The following is a 17,329-nucleotide window of genomic DNA, read 5'->3' as shown; positions in this document are numbered from 1 at the left end:
GGTTGTATGGGTAAAACATGGAAAAGAGAAAATATCATGCAGTGGAGTACACACTCATTTTAATCAATACAACGTTGACAATGAAAACGATGTAAATAACGATACCCTATTGAAAAGGGCACAAAAATAAGAAATAAAAGAACAGAGTCAAAAACCAAAGTACACACACACAGATTCAAAAAAAAAAAATAATGGGAAAACAAGCAATACAACCAGAGAAAACATCAAACTAACGTAATCCTAAGAGAAGTAATATATATATTTTTATATATTTATATAGAAAAAAAGGAGAAGTCACATTCATACAATTCCATCGATGTTTCTTCGTTCTCTATTTTGTCATCGTTTCTTTCATCTATCTTTTTTCATTCCCCAAGCTCCCACTCCCAGCATACGCATATGTGAACAGATACCCATATATATATATATATATATATATATATATATATATATATATATATACAAGCCTGTATTTTAAACTTTATTACAAACGTCAGTATTCCAGCGGCATAGGCGTGAAGACAATCATTTTTCCTATTTTCTCCTCTTTAGCTCTCTTCATCAAGGTCCATATCTTGCACTATCCACAACATATCATCATGACTGCTCGCATTATCATTACCATCATCACCCTTATTATTATTAGGGCCATCCAACGGCGGGGTTCCCGCACCATCACCACTGCAACTATCACAATCAATGCTAGATCGCTGTTGATCGGCGTATCGTACTTTCAATTTTCGCCCACCCACAAGAAATCCGTTCATTTCCTTAATAGCACCCTCCGTGCTGCGACCATCCTTGTAATACACAAACCCAAATCCCTTACGTCTACGAGAACTCTGATCGTAAATGATTTTTGTTGGTTTCCTGTGTAGAGGGCCGAAACGAGCAAAGAGGGAGCGGAATTCCTCATCTGTGAGGGATTGGGGAAGGAAGTTCACAATAAGTTGTGTCTTGCTGACATCAATGGGAACGGGGTCCATGCTATACGGCACACCTGCACGAACTTCACAGTCTTGTCCACTCACACCACCAGTCCTGTTGCTGCCATCTCGCAATGAAGTGGCATCATTGCAGCGGGTCCGGCGCCGTGTACCTGAACTGGGAGACGGTGCTGAAGGCGTTGATGAATTGGAGTTGTTACCCATATAATATGACTGTTGTTGTTGTTGGTGGTGCTGTTGTTGTTGTTGTTGTTGCTGCTGCTGTTGTTGTTGGTGCTGTTGTTGTTGTTGTTGTTGTTGTTGTTGTTGTTGTTGTTGTTGACGCTGGTATTGCTGATGTTGATGCTGGAATGATCGGGAGTCCAATAGAATATTCCCCTCCACATGATTTGAGGAAGGATTACTCATAAGTAGTGGGAGTCCACTTGCGGGTGCCGCCCCATTGTTAGGCACAAACTGCGTTGTCCATGGGAGTCCCATCACATTTGCATTAGGCGGGGGAAGTGGATATGGTGGGAGTTGCTCTGCTCTATTCATAGTGTTACTCGTCACAGATTGTGGATTGGAGTTTGGAATAAACGTCGTCAATCGTTGTTGTACAGAAGGTGATGTAGAAGATGCATTAACTAGATAATAAAGAGGAGCATTGGTGGGACTGGAGGCATTTCCGGCCGCAGGTGCAAGTATCATATAAGATGAGGATGATGATGTATCTGGACCACATGCCGCATCTTGTTGTTGTTGTTGTTGTTGTTGTGGGACTGGGAAGGAATACATCACTGAAGATGCAGAGGTATCAACAGCAGTGGATGTACCACTATTAACTGAAAACAAACGACTAACACCCACTGGGGAACTACTGTGATTCACCACACGTTCTGTATTTGAAGTTGGATAGGGTGGAATAAACGATGCCGCAGACTCTGGGGATGCCCACATAGCCGGCGGCGGCATGAGAGAAAACAGTGAAGTCTGCGAAGTCTTCCCATCGCGTGTATCGCTGTTGTTTGCAATGATAAATCCCTGTTGTGTTGAAATAGTGCGATCCTGCTGCTCTCGCATTATTGGCTGTTGCTGTTGTTGTGTGGGCGGCATGTACGCTGGACTAACAAAGCATGGAGTTGACGTTGATGCTGCTGTATTGACGGCGCCAAGCTGAAGAAGGTACCCTGGACCTCTTCCCTGCTGTTGATGTTGCTGTTGTTGAGTGAGAAACATATTAGCATTCATTATTCCTTTCTTTTTATTTCAGTTTTTTTATTTCTTTTTCTTTTTATATTTCTTTTTGTCTTTTTTCTTTCCTTTCGTTTTATTATTTGCCTCTTTTTTTCCCTTTTTGCTACTTTTTCTCCTTTCTTCCTTATTCCAGATAACTTGGCACAACGTCTAATCACACTTATACCCCCGATCCAGTAATAATTATTTTTCTCTGTTTTGTTTTTTGTTGTTTTACCTTTCCTTTTGCTTCCTTCTTATTTCAGAGAAGAGCTCTACACTTCTTTCGCTGATGTGCCGTACAGAAATTTACTTCTGCTCACAAATTTCTCTTTTTTTTCCCTTTTTGTGTTCTCTGCTGATTTACTCTTATTCCAGCCACTCACGTATTTCAGCCGAATTACAAGTAAAACACCACAAACACAGTTAAAATCCTGTACACGACAGGAAATAAGCACGTATGTAAGTGAGTGATAAAGTGAGACAAATGTTTAGTGTGAAAATCTGGAAAAACAAATATTAAAATGAGCACACACGGACCCACAGGAATGAAGTGAAAAAAAAAAAACGAATTTATTGTCTTCTTTTTTCTTTTCCACCTAGGTACTCTCTGTGTACTTTTCTTGGGTTCTGCGTGTGGAGTTGCACTCAAATTTTCCTGCCCCTTCAATCCACTCTCTTCAGAATACAGAGAAAGAGAGAGAGAGAGGGCTTTGGCGAGTGAGTGATTTGAATAATCAAAAAAACAAAAAAGGCTCGTTCTTTTTTTTTTCTCCTGCTGCTATGAGCAAGTAAACTTCCACCTTGAAAAAAAAGAAAAAGAGAGATCTGGGAGCTTTATTATTGACCAACTCTAAGTGTTTTTTTTTTGCCCCTGTTCTCGTTTTTCTTTGGTGTAAATAAACAGATAAAACGTATGTATGTATATATGTGGAAGTTCGCTGACTTATTTCTCTGATTCTTGTTGCTCGCTAACAGTAGTTTAAATGATCTTGTTCCTTTTATATTTAAGAAAGAAGAAAAGAAAAACGCGAAAGAATCACTTCAGCCTACTCCTTTTTTTTACTTTTTTTTTATTGCAGCTCGTATTCTACGTATAGGTGTTCTGTATCTTTTTTTCTTCCTACTTTCTCGCTTTACTTTTTTGTTAACTTTGTGTATTTATATTTGGGCAACTGCACTTGGGGCTGTTGTAAAAGAAAGAAATAAATAAAAAAGGGGAAAACAAAGATGCATCACAGTAGAAACATTAAGAGGCAAATATGATAAAAAAGGAATGAAAGAGAAATTACAAAAAAAATTAAAAGGGTATATTAATCAATACAAACTCAATAATGAGCATTAAAAACACCAATACCAACAACTATTCCTTTCCTGGTCTTTTTTGAAAAACGCAATTCCATTACAAGAAATATGCATTATTACTAAAACCACCCAACACTATCATCATCATCAATACACACATACACATACACACAAAACAAGAATAGCAGCAAGAACACCATAAAAAACACATATACACCGGGATAACAAAACGACTCTCTTTCTCGTTCCCATATATATATATATATATATATATATATATATTATTGTATATTTGTCCAGAAACTAAAAGAACCGTTTGGGCCTAAATCCAGCGGTATCAATGTCTTGCTGCCAGAGCGAGCGTGACTTGCGTTTCCATCCAAAACCCTTTCCATCCAGTCGCTCCTGCATGAGTTGCATGTGTGGTCCCCGTACACCGGAGGATCGCAGGGTGGGACTCCAGTTATGCGGGATGGGCTTCAGCATCTGCAGTGGTCGCCACGCCCGCGGGTGATAGACGCCAACTCCCATCGGCCGTGTGTCCACCGCGGCGGTGTGGGCGGCGCAGTCCACCGGCCGAGTGAAGATGGAGAGTTTCGACGACGGCGGGTGGAAGTGCGTTGCCCCCCGCCGCTCTTCTTTGTGTGCTCGCGGCTCCGCGGGGAAGACGAGCGGGGCGGCGGCGGCGGCACACACCCGCTGGGCGATGAGTCTCCGCCGGCAGTCGTCCGCTCGCAGCCGCCCCGCCGCCGCCCGGGCCCTCGCGCCGATGTTGACGGGCAGCAGCCGCCAGCCGTCGCCCTCTCCGTCCCGCAGCCCCTCCGCCTCCATCGCCCCCGCGAGGGAAAATACTGGAGGAGTGGAAGAGGGAACGGAAGAGAGGGGGAGGGTCTCGGGGGACTGACGGCGGAGAGGCGGGGGGGCGGCCGCGAGGTGTCGGAGTCGCACACCGCCGTAGAGCATCTCCGCCGCCGCCGCCCCACGCAGTGCGTAGCCGAGAAGCGATGGAACAGGCGCCAGAGGAGCAGTACTGACGTGAAGCATTTATTTCCTCTCACTCTATGCGTGCAATATATATAGGAGAGTGGGATCAAAGAGATAAAGAAAGAAAGAAAGAGAGAGAGAGAGAGAAAGAGAGAGAAAGCGTGCGTACAGCAACCCAGAGAGGAAACAGGGTTCTAACGTCCTTTCACAGGAGGTTAAAGAATAAATTGTGCGCACAGCGTGTACAGTTTCACGCTCAACTGTATTGAAGCAAGAAGAAGTTAAGTGAAAGAAAGAACGAAAAACACAATCTATTTCAAAACTGTGTTGACTCTACAGCAGAATAGGACTTGTAAACAAATAAATGTATGGAAGAAAAATAGAATACAAACACAAATAATAACAAGTTTGATGTGTCACATATCCATCGTAAAATTAACAACAAAGCGCAAACACAAACTATACACCAGGAGAGAAAAAAGAAGCAGAGACACATAAGTAGATAGAGCTAAGCAATATATTTCTATAGGAAGGATATTGTGTTTTGTTGTTTAAGTCGAAGACTTTAAAACATCTCAAAAATTCCACCCATATTACTCTTTCTATCTCCGTCTCAGTTATTATACATCTTTAATTCCGTAGATATATGTATTTCTTTATGTATAGAATGGGGGTTTAATTCATTAGCTTCTTCTTTTCTTTGTGTTGGCATCTCTCCCTCTTATCGAATATGTGTACAAGGTAGAAATCGAGCCCTTGTAAAAAAAAAAAAAGGAATAGCAGGAAAAATCCACAAATGAGAATAATTATTTCATTCATCACTGAAAGCGAAAATAAGAGCAATAAGAAAAAAGACACACAAAAGTTCCCTTCTCCTAAATTATATTTATATATATAAATGGCAGACCACTCCACCAACACCCTCCCAATGAAGTCTTTTTTCACTACCCTCTAATGCGATTCTAGAATCTCATCCGTGGTCTTGTCTCAATATTTGAATCACCCGCTACCCGCTGCTGCTGCGGCGTAGGTAACTGCGTCCGTCCAATCTCTTCTGTTCGTTCAGTCTCACTCGGTGTTTTTGTTGATTTTGTGGTTGTTGCATTTTGGCGCCCTGCGGCGTTAACACGAAGTCGAGACGACTCCGTTGGCCGCATCCACAATTTGGTTACACCACGACCAACGGCGGAGAGACCATGTGATGAATCCATATCCGTTTCAGCCATATTGGTATTTGGGTGTTTTGTGGAACCACCGCCCCCAGTAATAGTATTAGTATTAGCATTAGTATTATTATTAGTATTAGTAGTAGTAGTAGTAGTAGTAGTAGATGCTGCTGCTGGTTGTTGTTGTGATTGTGATTGTGATGGTATAGAGGAGAAATTACTGGTATGAAATGGCGGGGCAAAGTTACGTACACACCGCACTCGACTGGCGAACTGCAGTGTTGTTGCTGTCTCTGCTGTGTGATTCTCATACGGTGGGTCACTGGGAGCCACACAGGCTAATAGTACAGTCTTACTACGGCTACCAATAACATCTTGCAGAAGTGCTGTTAACATACTGTTTCGATAGGGAACATGTGTTGCCCCACCAGATCCAGTAGAAGTAGAAGTAGTACCTGTTGTTGTTGTACTATTTGAAAGTGTTGCCACAACATCACCTAATGCTGCGAGACTCTTGTTAATATAACGTGCCTCCTGTAGACGATCTCCAGTACTCTGTGACTTTGCAATTCGTTCCGATCCTGCCAAGTCTACAAACACTAATTTACTCTCTAGACGTTTATAGGCAACGGATGACCCCGGTATGTGATTATTCTTGTTCTTACCACTATTACTATTACTACGTTGCGATGGAACACGTCGTCGCTGGGAGAGATGAACAGTAAAGATCATATGTGAACGACTAGATGATGAGTTTTGTTGTGTTGCCTGCACTTGACGACGTGTCGCCCCATCGCGGAGAACCCGCAGAGCTTCTCCTGCATTACGCACAACATGTTGTGTGAGTCCAACAACGTACATATGACCATCGGGATCCACACGTACTGTACGTTGTGGTGCCACAGAAATTGGTCCACGATGTTCTACACCCTCACCTTTAGTATTATTATTAGTAGTAATAGTATTGTTACTCTTGCTGTTATTATTATTGTTGTTATTTCCGCCCACGTGAAATGTGGGTACAACAAGCTGAGGCGGTGCAAGAAGATCCCGTACCTTGTCATTGTACATCTCCACAAGACTACAGGATACTTCAAACATTGAGGAACGTGAGAGATCCACTTCTTCGTCACCCTTATCTTTATCTGCAACATCACTGTTCTTATTACTATTGCTGTTGTTGTTATTCTTACCGTGTTGCGACATGAGAGCCATCTCTGAAGCGGCTTCGGCGCGTAGATGCTGAAACAATACACGTATTGTGCGCGGTACAATACCATCATCTTCCGCCTCTATTTCATCCTCTTCTTCCTCCTCTTCAACAACATCATTATCGTCATCATAACGGTTGTTATTATTCTTCCTTGCATGCTTTTCATTAATTGTTGTATTGCCTTGCTGTTCTGGGCCAAAGATGGTGTATGTCTTACCACTACCGGTCTGTCCATACGCGAGAACAGAGACATTCACACCATCACAGGCGAGTTGCACAAGTGGGGCTACTTCACTAAACACCTCCGCCTGTGTGGAACCCACAGTGAAAACACGATAAAAGTGAAACTGCCGTGGTTCAGCATACGGGTCTGTAATAGTAACAATATTTCTCTGCCCGTCAGCCACCATTACACCTACAACTGGTTCTGATGAAGAACTCGTTGTTGTTGTTCTTGCTGTGCTTTCTATTTCTCCAGTGGCATTATCTTGTCCATGCTGTACTAATACACGCATAGGCGGCCGCACCCGCACTAATACTCGAATGTGTCCTTTCATATCCTCCAGTGTTAATGCCATATCACGACGGCGACGAACCTCCTGGGCAAGTCTGCGCTCCAGTGCGGTGTTCTCCCGCCGCAGTACTTCAGAGTGATATAAGGCCGTTGTGTGTTCTACGGCCGTGCGGAGTTCGGCTTCCGTGAGTGGTTGAAATTGACCGTTGGGTCCACGGCGAAGTACTGCCAACAGGGCTTCCATCTGTAGTTGTAATTCCTCTTCGCGTCCCTGTAGCCGCCGTACGTGTTGTTGAGAGGCGGCAAGTGCATGTTGTAGGGCTCGCTTGGTGGTTTCGCCGCGTACTTGCAGAGCGAGAAGTTCACTGACGTCATCCTGCAGATTTTGTACAAGCTGCGTGAGTTGTTTCTCTCGATCAGAGACAGTGGATCTCATAATACCAGTATTGGTATTCATCATCAGAATAGGATGAGATGGCAATCCTCTTTCTGGTCTTCTTTCTTGCTCCTCACACTCGTTTTGCGTTTTTTCTCTACTTTCATTATTGTTATTCCTTTGAGAATACACTTCAGTAGATGTAACAGGTGAGGAAAAAAAACCATTATTATGGTTATCCCCTTCACAGTACATATCATAATAACGTCCACCTTGCATCATTAAATCTAACGATGCTGTGTTATTATTTTCGAGACTATTCGTTGAATGGGTTACTCCTATAGTGTGACTAGCGTCTTGTGAGGGCATGGATGTTGTTACTGTATCAGAGACAGGATGTGTGATTTTATTGTTAACAATTTCTTGAATAAAATCTGTAAAACTATCATCATTATTATTACTATTTTGTTCAGGGATGATTTCATCCGATAATGCTTCTTCAGACTGTAATACGTTATCTATCACAGCATTTCTTAATATAGCACCATCACTATTATTATTATTATTATTATTATTATTACTGTTAGGACTCTTTTTCTTCCCATTACTACTGAGAATTGAAAAGAGGTTTGAACGCTTTGCCTCTTCATATAACTGCGCCTGTAACATCCGTTGTCGTTCGTTTAGTTCTACCACAAACGCCGATTCATTCCCTATTGAAGTAAACTCTTTCACCACATCATGTGTATGTTTTTCTAAGAATCCCACAGGGAACACATCATCATTTATTACCTCTTCACTACTACCTGCAGTATTTCCCATAAACTTTTCTTCTTGTTTTTGTTCTTTTGTTTCCTCTACGTTTGAAGATCTTCCCTTCTCACTTGGTCGCATCACAAGCATGGTTTGCGGTGTAATACCGAGATCCGCACAATTAGCACTCTCCATATCGAGCAACAACATATCACCATGCCAGAGATCAAATGAAAAAGGCGGTTTTCCCGAAACTGCACTAAGTGTTTTTCGTATCTTTCCCACCTTTAACCGTGGAATATCACTTTGGCGGAGAAAAACTTTATACCGTCGTCCATCCGTGATATCAAGTACTGCAAAAAACACCTTTTCATCTATGTTTCTAGTTTCCTCTCTTGTGTTGGGAGACCTTATCTGATTCCTGTCATTGCTGTCATAATAGTCAAAATCAGTAAAATATGCATCTTTATGAGACATGTCTACGTAATGAATTAAATCGCTTTGTGTGTTTCTTATCACAAGTAAAATAAAAGAAAGTGTACTTTCACCACCATCATTATTACAAGAAAAAAAGAGATCATGAGAAAAGCAAAAAAGAAAAATCAACAACAACTATAAAAACCATCAGGGATCAAAACAAAGCAAAAACGAAAAAAAAAACAACCATAGTATTATCACATTCTTTATTATTATTATTATTATTATTATTATTTTTTTTTTTTTTTTTTTTTTTTCCTCAGTTCACTTGGGTACACCGCTTCCATTCTTCTGTTGTTGTTGTTGATAGTACTGCCGTATCGCTGCGTGTTCCGGCCGTTTACGCCGTTCCTTCCACTTTTCCCCAAACGACTCATTCGGTTCCTCGTCTTCGCCTCTTGTGTCTTCACTCCACCCCGTCGTGGCGCCCATTCCCGCCGCCCGCATAAACGCCTTATCGGGTCTGCTGCACAGACGCTGGGCAATCCCATCATAGCGGGCGGCGTCCTCTCGCAGTTTGGCAATAACCCGCTCGGCGGCGAAAACAGCGGAGGGCTTTGGGGCTAATGTAGATGAGAGAATTGCCTTTTCTTCCATCTCGCGTAGATGATTTTCATACTCGTCTGCCACAGCAAGGGCACAGCGGGCACATGTCTTGGCTGTAAAGTAAAGAAAGGTGGCGTTCTTATTATACTTTCTTGCCTTTTCATGTGTGTATTCGGCGTATTCGTGAGCCGTGACATAGTCAGCGGATTGATAGTAACTCAGGGCGAGATTTAATAATGCGTGTAGGTGTTTCATAGTATCTGATTCGTTTTTCTGTTCAATGAGGGCGATGTTTTCCTCCACATGCCGCCGTGTCTCTGCAGGATCGTTAAGATTAAGATAGAAGTGAAAACTGCGGTATCTTCGTTGGTGCCATAGTGTAAAGAGAGAAGAGGATAACGATAAGGAGGATGATGAACCGCAGCGTAGTGAAGAAGAGGAGGATAAGAAAGAAATAGAATAGTATGTATAAGAAGATACAACGAAGCGAGATGTTTGACTCCGTGTGAGGAGATTAGATGAAATCCCCATAATAACTAATAACTAAGTAACAATAATAACAATCCTAGGAGTTACTATTATTTTCCTTCCTTTTCCTAATGTAAGAATACAACAACAACAAGAACAACAAAAGAAAAAGATATAAAGAGTTTTTTTTGTTTTGACGTTCAACACTACCACCATTAGAGAATCTCAAAAGATAGAGTTAATATTAACAACTCTTTTACCGCAAAAAAAAAAAAGAAACAAAAGAAAAAAACCTATAAGACACACATACACACACGTCTATATATATTACTCGAAGAACAGAATTAAAAATAAATCTTGAAGCGTATTCCATTTGAATGCCATTTGAAACGTTTGAGGACTAAAATGAGCACATCAAGAGGAAAAATAATAAAAAAAAAGAACTGTCCAACCACTCACATTCACCATGTTTCTCGTCCCATTCTTTTTCCTTTTCTTTATTTATTTATTTCTCTCTCTCTCTCTCTCAATTCCTTACACAGGCATTGATGCAACCATATAACACCGCTTAAATAATGTGTAATGAACAGAACCACACTTACTTATATTCCCACCTTATCCAGGGGCCCCATACACTTCTGGAAGTCTTTCAATTGTATAGCGATGCTTTGAAATGTACATAATGGGCACACCAGGAATCTTGCGTATTCGCCGTTTAAGTTCCTGATCGCATGTGGCCACAATGTAAATAGGATGCCGGGTCACAGTACGTACAACACAGTCATCGGCGTATTTGCCTTCACACGTTAACCGACGGAATCGTTTATCACGTGCAATCTTTAATGCAATTCGGAACTTCTTTCCAAGTTTCTCCAATTCCGCCATTACACAATCACACACACATGGAATTACTTTCGCAAGCATGCAGTCCATAAGACCTTCCACAATTTCAATTTTATTCTGCATGGAAAAGTTAATAAAGTTTGTATCCAGCCAAATATGGAAGGGTGGACCAAGACTTTTATTAAAGGAAAGAAACATATTTGTCTGCATTGGGGCGGCAACAGTGAGTTGTTCACGTTGAAAACGCACAGCAGCATCATCCTTTACTTCTGAAAGTACAGGCTCAGGAGTATCGTGATAACTATCCATTTCTCGCTTTTTCTTCTGTACAAGATTCTTTTCCTTCATGAGAATACTTTTAATGGCGTGAGACGCCATATTCTTCTTTTTCCCCATGATTTGATTCGTCTCTTTCTTTTTTTCTTTTTATTTTGCTTTAAAAAATGCAAACTATTTCCCCCTTTTTTGGCGTTAAAATGGTTCTGTTCAACCCTTATACCTAATAATACCAATAAAAGAATGAAAGAAGAGAAGTAAAAATAAAAAAAATAAAGAGTTAACCATGTACCTTTCTCCAGTAAAATGATTAGACTCACCTACACCACATTCACACCGTTCCCATCAATTCGGTTCACCAGAGATGCATTTGGTCTCACACATAAAGAGAGAGAGAGAGAGAGAGCAATCGGTCGATATCAACAAACGCAAACAGACAAACAAATAGACACACGCATCTAATGTTTTTTTTTTCATTCTTTTCAAATCACTATCGTCACCATCATAACTATCACTATCACTATTATCATTATTATTGTTTCAGTGTTTTCTTCTTTTCTTGCATTCCCTTCACATATATATATATATATATATATATATTATTTACGCCCCAAAGCGGGCTCGCACGGCGGACGCGCCTCCCTCCTGCCACTCTGCCCGCGTAAACCACATCTCCGGCTGATCCACCGTTAACGCCGCCAGTGTGGCCCCGCCGAGAAACACCATATGTTTACGCCGCGGCGGGTCTTCAATCTGCAGTTTAAAGTGACCGAGACGTGTACGATCGCCTTTTAGGGCTTTTGTGAGAAATAACTCACGCATGTCTTTTTCAATGCGGCTGGGAAGACCGGGAAACATGGTGGAGCCGCCAGAGAGCACAACGTGACTGTAGAGTTCCGCCCGAACATCAATATCCGCCGCCTGAATACAATTCCACAATTGTGTAGAAAGACCATCACACTCAATGTCAATTAAATGGGGCTGAAAAAGTGCCTCCGTTGCCTCAAATCGTTCTTGTCCAATACTGCAACTAGATCCATCAGGCAATATAAAATTCTGTTCTAGCACGGTTGTTTCAAGGGCAAGTCGTTTTTCTAATTCATTATTTACCGCAGCATAACAAAAACTCTCTTTCATTCGCCGTACAGTCTCAAAGTCACTACTTTGATTAAAACTATAACCTCGTCGTTGCATGAGTCGAACAAGAAACTCTGTTATATTACGTCCACCCAAATCAACACGTCTATTGGCTTTAGGTAAAGCATATCCTTCAAAGATAGGCGTGCAGTGGGAAATACCTTCTCCACTTTCCACCGCAACACCTGTTTGTAAACCATTTGAAAAAAGCGATAATGTTCCCTGCAAGGCGGATTGAATAGAGGGGAATGTATACTTTTCAAACATCACCTCATACAACTGACAACGATGTTTACTACTAAAAAGTGGCACTTCTGATAAAAGAAGAGGGTGTTCCTCTGTGTTTATCTGAAGAAGATCATGAAAGGCATGATCCCAAAGATGACACATATCATCCATGCTTTGAATAATACCGTTTCGTACAGGGAAAGTCATATCAAGAAGATGTCGAACTCCACTACACTCATCCCCAACAACAAGATCACTTATCATGGGATCCGTATTAGTTTTATTACTGCTATTGCGTTTAGTTGATCGTAGAACAGGGCGACCAAGTGCGGTCTGGAATACAGCAGCAGGGAAGTTTGATCCCGCATAACCACATTTGATAAATCCACTTCCGTTATCAAGTACTACTGGTCGCTTTTCGGTTGCCATTTCATAAAATAAAACAGATACTGCAAACTCAAATAAATAATACACTCAAGAAAAGAGACAGAGAAAAAGCGAGAGAGACGGTATTGTCTTCTCTTTCGTGTGATACTGCTATTCTTATTTTTATTCTACCTGATTGAGAGTTCCTCTATTTTGGATTATCAAATGAAGGAAGAAAGAAAAAAAGAACAAGAAATCGATGTGAATACCAAATGGAAAAGAAAACACATACACACACAGGTATATATACACATATATAAATAAATATACTGAATATCCTTTTTTCTCTTTTTAATACAACATTTTCCCACATATCATATGTGTAAAATAAGGTGTGAGAAATATTCCCCCCTAACCAGCAGAGAAACGATCCAAATAATAAACACAAACACAAACACAAACCAACACAACACCTCTCATCATCAACAACAACAACAACATTACCACCATCTTCTTCTACGTTTTCTCTCCCTGCCGATGAATTTCCCCTTCCCCACCACCCCCCTTTTCCCGCTCATACCCATCCGGCACGTTCAAGTCATCCCGCTTATAATTCTCCTCCCACACCACCGTCACCTGATTCATCTTCTGCCGCAGCCACTGCTGTCTGAGGTCCATGCGGTGCTGCCGCGTCGGCACAAACTCCGTTTTGGGAATTCCGAATCCGTCGAGATCCGCCGGCTTCATCAGCCCGCGGTCCATGCGGCACTGCAGATACGACCGCACCTCATCGCGGCACATGGGCGTCACGTAGTCGTTGGACTTGAGACACGTGTAGTAATTCTCAATCTCACTCGTACACTCACGGTAGTGGTCAAGCGGGAAGGCACCGAGATCAGGCGCCTTGACATTAACTCGCATGGAGTTTGCTGTAACACCATTTGCCATTTTTCCGTTTTCTTCTGTTTCGTTTTGTTGTTACTATTACTATTACTGTTGTTGTTTTTTTTGTTTTGTTGGGTTTCTTCTATGCTATTTTTTTTGTTTGCTTTCTCTTTCCCAACGGGTACCCCAGAGAAGAAACTGATTAATTTATGGATAAATGGAAAGATATCTCCTTCCTATCACCTCAATCTACCTATCCCTTCTCTTCCTTTTCTTTTTTAAATCCGTTTCTGGGGAAACTGAAGATAAAAAAAATCAAGAAATAAAATCAAAAATGAAAAAAAAGAAACAAATAAGACGAGATTTATTATATTTAAAGTTATCAAATTAGAAACATATAATCACTTTTTATTACCCTTGTATATGCAATTTTATGAAACACCGTAAAGATAGCCCCTTTCATTGTTTTCGGAAAGGAAATTAAAAAAAAATACAGAAACAAACGCTTCCAGAAGAAGTTAAAAACAATATACTGAGTAACGTTATCATTTTGTCAGAACTTCGATAATACTTAGAGAAAGAGAGAGGAATGGTAATTAGAATATCATTTTCACTATTACTCTTCTCATATATCCTTATTTATTTCTTTCTCTTCACCCACCTTCACATTCTATTTGTCTCACTTACAAAACTATCAGATTACAGGTGATTTTATCCAGTTAAACAATAACGAATAAAAAAAAGCGTAACTTTAACAATAAAAAGACCAAGTACAAGTACAATAGAAAGGAATTTTCTTTTTCTTTTTCTTTTTTAAATTTCTCATAAGAGGATATCACTTTAATGCAGACTCATACCAACATCATCCAAATATTATTGTCATCTCCACTCCCTATTCACTATACTACCTCATTTGTCCATTAAACTTAAGGAAGGTGCACTAGACGTAGAGGATATGTACGGTTTGGCGAAGATGCCCCGCGATATCCACCTGTCATCACTCGCATAAACTCCTCTGTTGTTGGTGAATGTATATTATTATTATTATTATTATTATTATTATTATTATTATTATTATTATTATTATTATTATTATTATTATTATTATTATTATTATTATTATTATTATTATTATAAGAAATCAAAGAATGACGTTCCTTTTCTTCTACTTCTTGTTGTTCTTGAGAAGTAATAACATGATGTCCCATAGATGTTTTCCCTACAGGAGAAACCAGAGAACTGAGATGTAGACACAACACCTCATCCTCGCCTTTATTTGCCTTAACCAATGCCATAGATGTTGTTGCGATTCCCATTTCTCTCTCCTGTAATGACTGCAGTCTTCTGCATGTTAATGTATTAATCCAACAGTTAATGAGATTGCCCTCATGCCGCATTATAACTTCATCACGCTCTAAAATAGCACGGGCTGTCATCTCGTGTTGTATGAGAATATCCATATCAAGAAAAAATTGTAATATTGAGATTCGACGCTCAAACGCAAACTGTTCCGCTAACCGTCGTCGTGTTTCGTTTGTGTGAATTTGAGAATAAATCTCTTTAAACCGCTGGAGCATTTGTTCCCATTGATAAGACTCTTTTTCAATGAGTTTCATCTTACTTCTATCATAATTACACAGAAAAGGTATTACCACATATGCCATAAAATGAGAAGGTGAATCGTTATCGGAATTATACGGTGCCATTGCTGTAGTATCTAATACCTGACGTGTTTCTACTTCTGTTGCTTCTACTGCCATTAATGATTCACGTATAAATCGTTGATGAGGAGATTCCATATTATCTTTCATATAAAACATTTCCACCTGTTCACGCACCTGCTGCTCAGCACTCTCACGTTCTATAGATTGAAGTAAAGAGTTACTTTCAGCATCATATTCCAGAATATTCAAAATATCTACACAACCCTCCTCCTTGTTATCGATGGCATTAAGAAGTATGGCAGAATAACTAAATATTAGGAAGTAAGGAATCATCCATGGGAATATTCTTATAGATTGTACTTCCTGTAGATTCCAACATGAGGGTTTCGCTCGTTATTATGCATCCACTTTTTTTTGAAATGATGCATTACACGTCGTTCATAGTAGTTTACAAGATGAGATGCTAATGGGAAAGAACGAAAAGAATTATATAATGGAATAACAAACACCATAGAAACTGTTATTCCCTTATTTGGTTCATCTATTACACCTGCAGGTGCTGTGTAAATCTCAACCAGTACATATCCATTACCCAAACTTCCATAAGAAACTGTATAATGACAATTAAAGTCTTTTAATGTTCTTACTTCTACCATGTTTGACGACGGCCCATCGCTATAATGTAATGGAATAGACATTAACAACCCGGTCTGTTGTGAACTATTAAGAAGAGACGATACGATATCCAATTCATTCGTATTCCTTGGAGATACACAGATAATATGAAGATATCGCCTACTCGCAAGCACATGCATCCCATTAGGGGATAACTTCTCTGAAGATACAGTACAACTATTTAGATTGGAAACACTTGGTACAGCTGTTGACTGCAGTAGACCACATTCCTGCAGAAAAACATCCACAGCGGGAAGTGTACACTGCAGTTGTGCCGCAGTCCAGAGAGACCACTAACAAAAGGTGTAGATATCCAATCCATTTCATCTGGCATAAAAAGTTCATACAGTATTCCTACAGTTCTAGCGATGTTATCACCATCTGCGTTTGGCGTATCGGATTCAAATAGATCTTCACTGTTCCAGGGAATATCCATTTCAGTTTCCTTGTCCAATTCACCGTCACAATGCAACTCCTGTTAGGAATTCATTTCAATTTTATTAGTTATTTCTTTTTTTACTTCTTCTGTTCCTTCAGGAGTCTCTGGAACAGGCCAGACCGCATTGTCTGAATTCTCTTCATTACCTGTTGAATAGTAGTAATAATTCCCATCAGCATCATAGTAGCCATAGTAATAATAATAATATCCTCCCTCTTCGTCTTAGCATACTTTTTGTTCAACTTCTTTATTATTTTCTTCTTCCTTCTTCACTGCTGCTGCCGCTAATGTTTCCTCTTCCTGCTTCTTTTGTTGATTGAGTTTCATCTCCATCTCTTCCTCTCTCTCTCTCTTTTTCGATTTGCCGCTCTTTCCTTATTTTCTCTTCCCTTAACAATATTCAATGGCGATGTCTGTTGCCCACATTCACTCGTAAAAGCAAACAAACGAGCCGCATAAAATATAGTAGGATTATTATCTTGTTCTTCTAACCATCTTTGATCATGCACTTTACTATCCTCCTCCTGTTCTTGTTTCTTATTATTCTTATTCTTCTGTTTGCCAATGAGATGGGAAATGACTCTCACTTCTGGAAATACTTGCGAGGATTCGATACGCTTCATTGATGGGACATGATCGTAGAAAACTGGAAGCATCATACTGCGGTGAGAGTCGAATAACATCTTTGTTAAGCAACGGGTCATGCATTATAGACGAATTCCTTTATTTTATTTATTGCTTTCTCAAGAAGAGATTTCATCGTTTATTTGTTTTTTTGTTCTTCTAGCGAAAAGAGAAAGAAAAAATCACACAAGCAGAAAATAGTAGAGAGAAAGCAAAGAAAGAAAAAAC

General features: G+C 40.3%; 10 protein-coding genes across 12 annotated transcripts; all 10 read right to left on the bottom strand.

Annotated features, from left to right (window-relative positions):
- Window positions 1–548: 548 nt before the first annotated feature.
- On the bottom strand, window positions 549–2,177 carry LSM04_005758 (RNA recognition motif domain; the record flags this gene model as incomplete). Its single annotated transcript, XM_067337366.1, has 1 exon — window positions 549–2,177. One exon carries the CDS (start codon window positions 2,175–2,177, stop codon window positions 549–551), a length of 1,629 nt encoding a protein of 542 aa, XP_067189837.1.
- A 1,593-nt stretch (window positions 2,178–3,770) lies between these two features.
- LSM04_004315 (uncharacterized protein) lies at window positions 3,771–4,511 on the bottom strand (the record flags this gene model as incomplete). Its single annotated transcript, XM_067337365.1, has 1 exon — window positions 3,771–4,511. One exon carries the CDS (start codon window positions 4,509–4,511, stop codon window positions 3,771–3,773), a length of 741 nt encoding a protein of 246 aa, XP_067189775.1.
- Window positions 4,512–5,413: 902 nt separating this feature from the next.
- On the bottom strand, window positions 5,414–8,950 carry LSM04_003708 (the record flags this gene model as incomplete). Of its 3 annotated transcripts, XM_067337362.1 has the most annotated exons (2): window positions 6,441–6,547; window positions 6,589–8,950. In XM_067337362.1, 2 exons carry the CDS (start codon window positions 8,948–8,950, stop codon window positions 6,441–6,443), a joined length of 2,469 nt encoding a protein of 822 aa, XP_067189738.1. The 3 variants fall into 3 exon arrangements, with proteins under 3 accessions (XP_067189739.1, XP_067189740.1, XP_067189738.1); XM_067337363.1 differs by having other exon boundaries at window positions 5,414–8,950; XM_067337364.1 differs by having other exon boundaries at window positions 5,414–7,387.
- A 264-nt stretch (window positions 8,951–9,214) lies between these two features.
- Window positions 9,215–10,027, bottom strand: LSM04_001506 (uncharacterized protein; the record flags this gene model as incomplete). Its single annotated transcript, XM_067337361.1, has 1 exon — window positions 9,215–10,027. One exon carries the CDS (start codon window positions 10,025–10,027, stop codon window positions 9,215–9,217), a length of 813 nt encoding a protein of 270 aa, XP_067189627.1.
- Window positions 10,028–10,579: 552 nt separating this feature from the next.
- Window positions 10,580–11,203, bottom strand: LSM04_004271 (rRNA-processing protein Fcf1/Utp23; the record flags this gene model as incomplete). Its single annotated transcript, XM_067337359.1, has 1 exon — window positions 10,580–11,203. The coding sequence occupies one exon, from the start codon at window positions 11,201–11,203 to the stop codon at window positions 10,580–10,582; it is 624 nt and encodes a 207-aa protein (XP_067189772.1).
- Window positions 11,204–11,686: 483 nt separating this feature from the next.
- Window positions 11,687–12,877, bottom strand: LSM04_002209 (Actin family; the record flags this gene model as incomplete). The annotated part of the gene is made up of 1 exon (XM_067337358.1): window positions 11,687–12,877. The coding sequence occupies one exon, from the start codon at window positions 12,875–12,877 to the stop codon at window positions 11,687–11,689; it is 1,191 nt and encodes a 396-aa protein (XP_067189657.1).
- A 453-nt stretch (window positions 12,878–13,330) lies between these two features.
- LSM04_009722 (CHCH protein) lies at window positions 13,331–13,762 on the bottom strand (the record flags this gene model as incomplete). Its single annotated transcript, XM_067337357.1, has 1 exon — window positions 13,331–13,762. The coding sequence occupies one exon, from the start codon at window positions 13,760–13,762 to the stop codon at window positions 13,331–13,333; it is 432 nt and encodes a 143-aa protein (XP_067190014.1).
- An 863-nt stretch (window positions 13,763–14,625) lies between these two features.
- On the bottom strand, window positions 14,626–15,696 carry LSM04_001338 (uncharacterized protein; the record flags this gene model as incomplete). The annotated part of the gene is made up of 1 exon (XM_067337356.1): window positions 14,626–15,696. The coding sequence occupies one exon, from the start codon at window positions 15,694–15,696 to the stop codon at window positions 14,626–14,628; it is 1,071 nt and encodes a 356-aa protein (XP_067189616.1).
- A 14-nt stretch (window positions 15,697–15,710) lies between these two features.
- LSM04_008182 (uncharacterized protein) lies at window positions 15,711–16,474 on the bottom strand (the record flags this gene model as incomplete). The annotated part of the gene is made up of 2 exons (XM_067337355.1): window positions 15,711–16,331; window positions 16,397–16,474. The coding sequence occupies 2 exons, from the start codon at window positions 16,472–16,474 to the stop codon at window positions 15,711–15,713; spliced, it is 699 nt and encodes a 232-aa protein (XP_067189952.1).
- A 42-nt stretch (window positions 16,475–16,516) lies between these two features.
- On the bottom strand, window positions 16,517–17,185 carry LSM04_000397 (uncharacterized protein; the record flags this gene model as incomplete). Its single annotated transcript, XM_067337354.1, has 2 exons — window positions 16,517–16,623; window positions 17,065–17,185. The coding sequence occupies 2 exons, from the start codon at window positions 17,183–17,185 to the stop codon at window positions 16,517–16,519; spliced, it is 228 nt and encodes a 75-aa protein (XP_067189572.1).
- Window positions 17,186–17,329: the final 144 nt, after the last annotated feature.

This window comes from Trypanosoma melophagium, assembly GCF_022059095.1.
Source record: "Trypanosoma melophagium isolate St. Kilda chromosome Unknown ctg3segment0, whole genome shotgun sequence".
In the NCBI taxonomy this organism is placed as follows: domain Eukaryota; phylum Euglenozoa; class Kinetoplastea; order Trypanosomatida; family Trypanosomatidae; genus Trypanosoma; species Trypanosoma melophagium.
The sequence above is the reverse complement of the archived record's forward strand: the minus strand, read 5'-3'. Positions and strand labels throughout refer to the sequence as shown.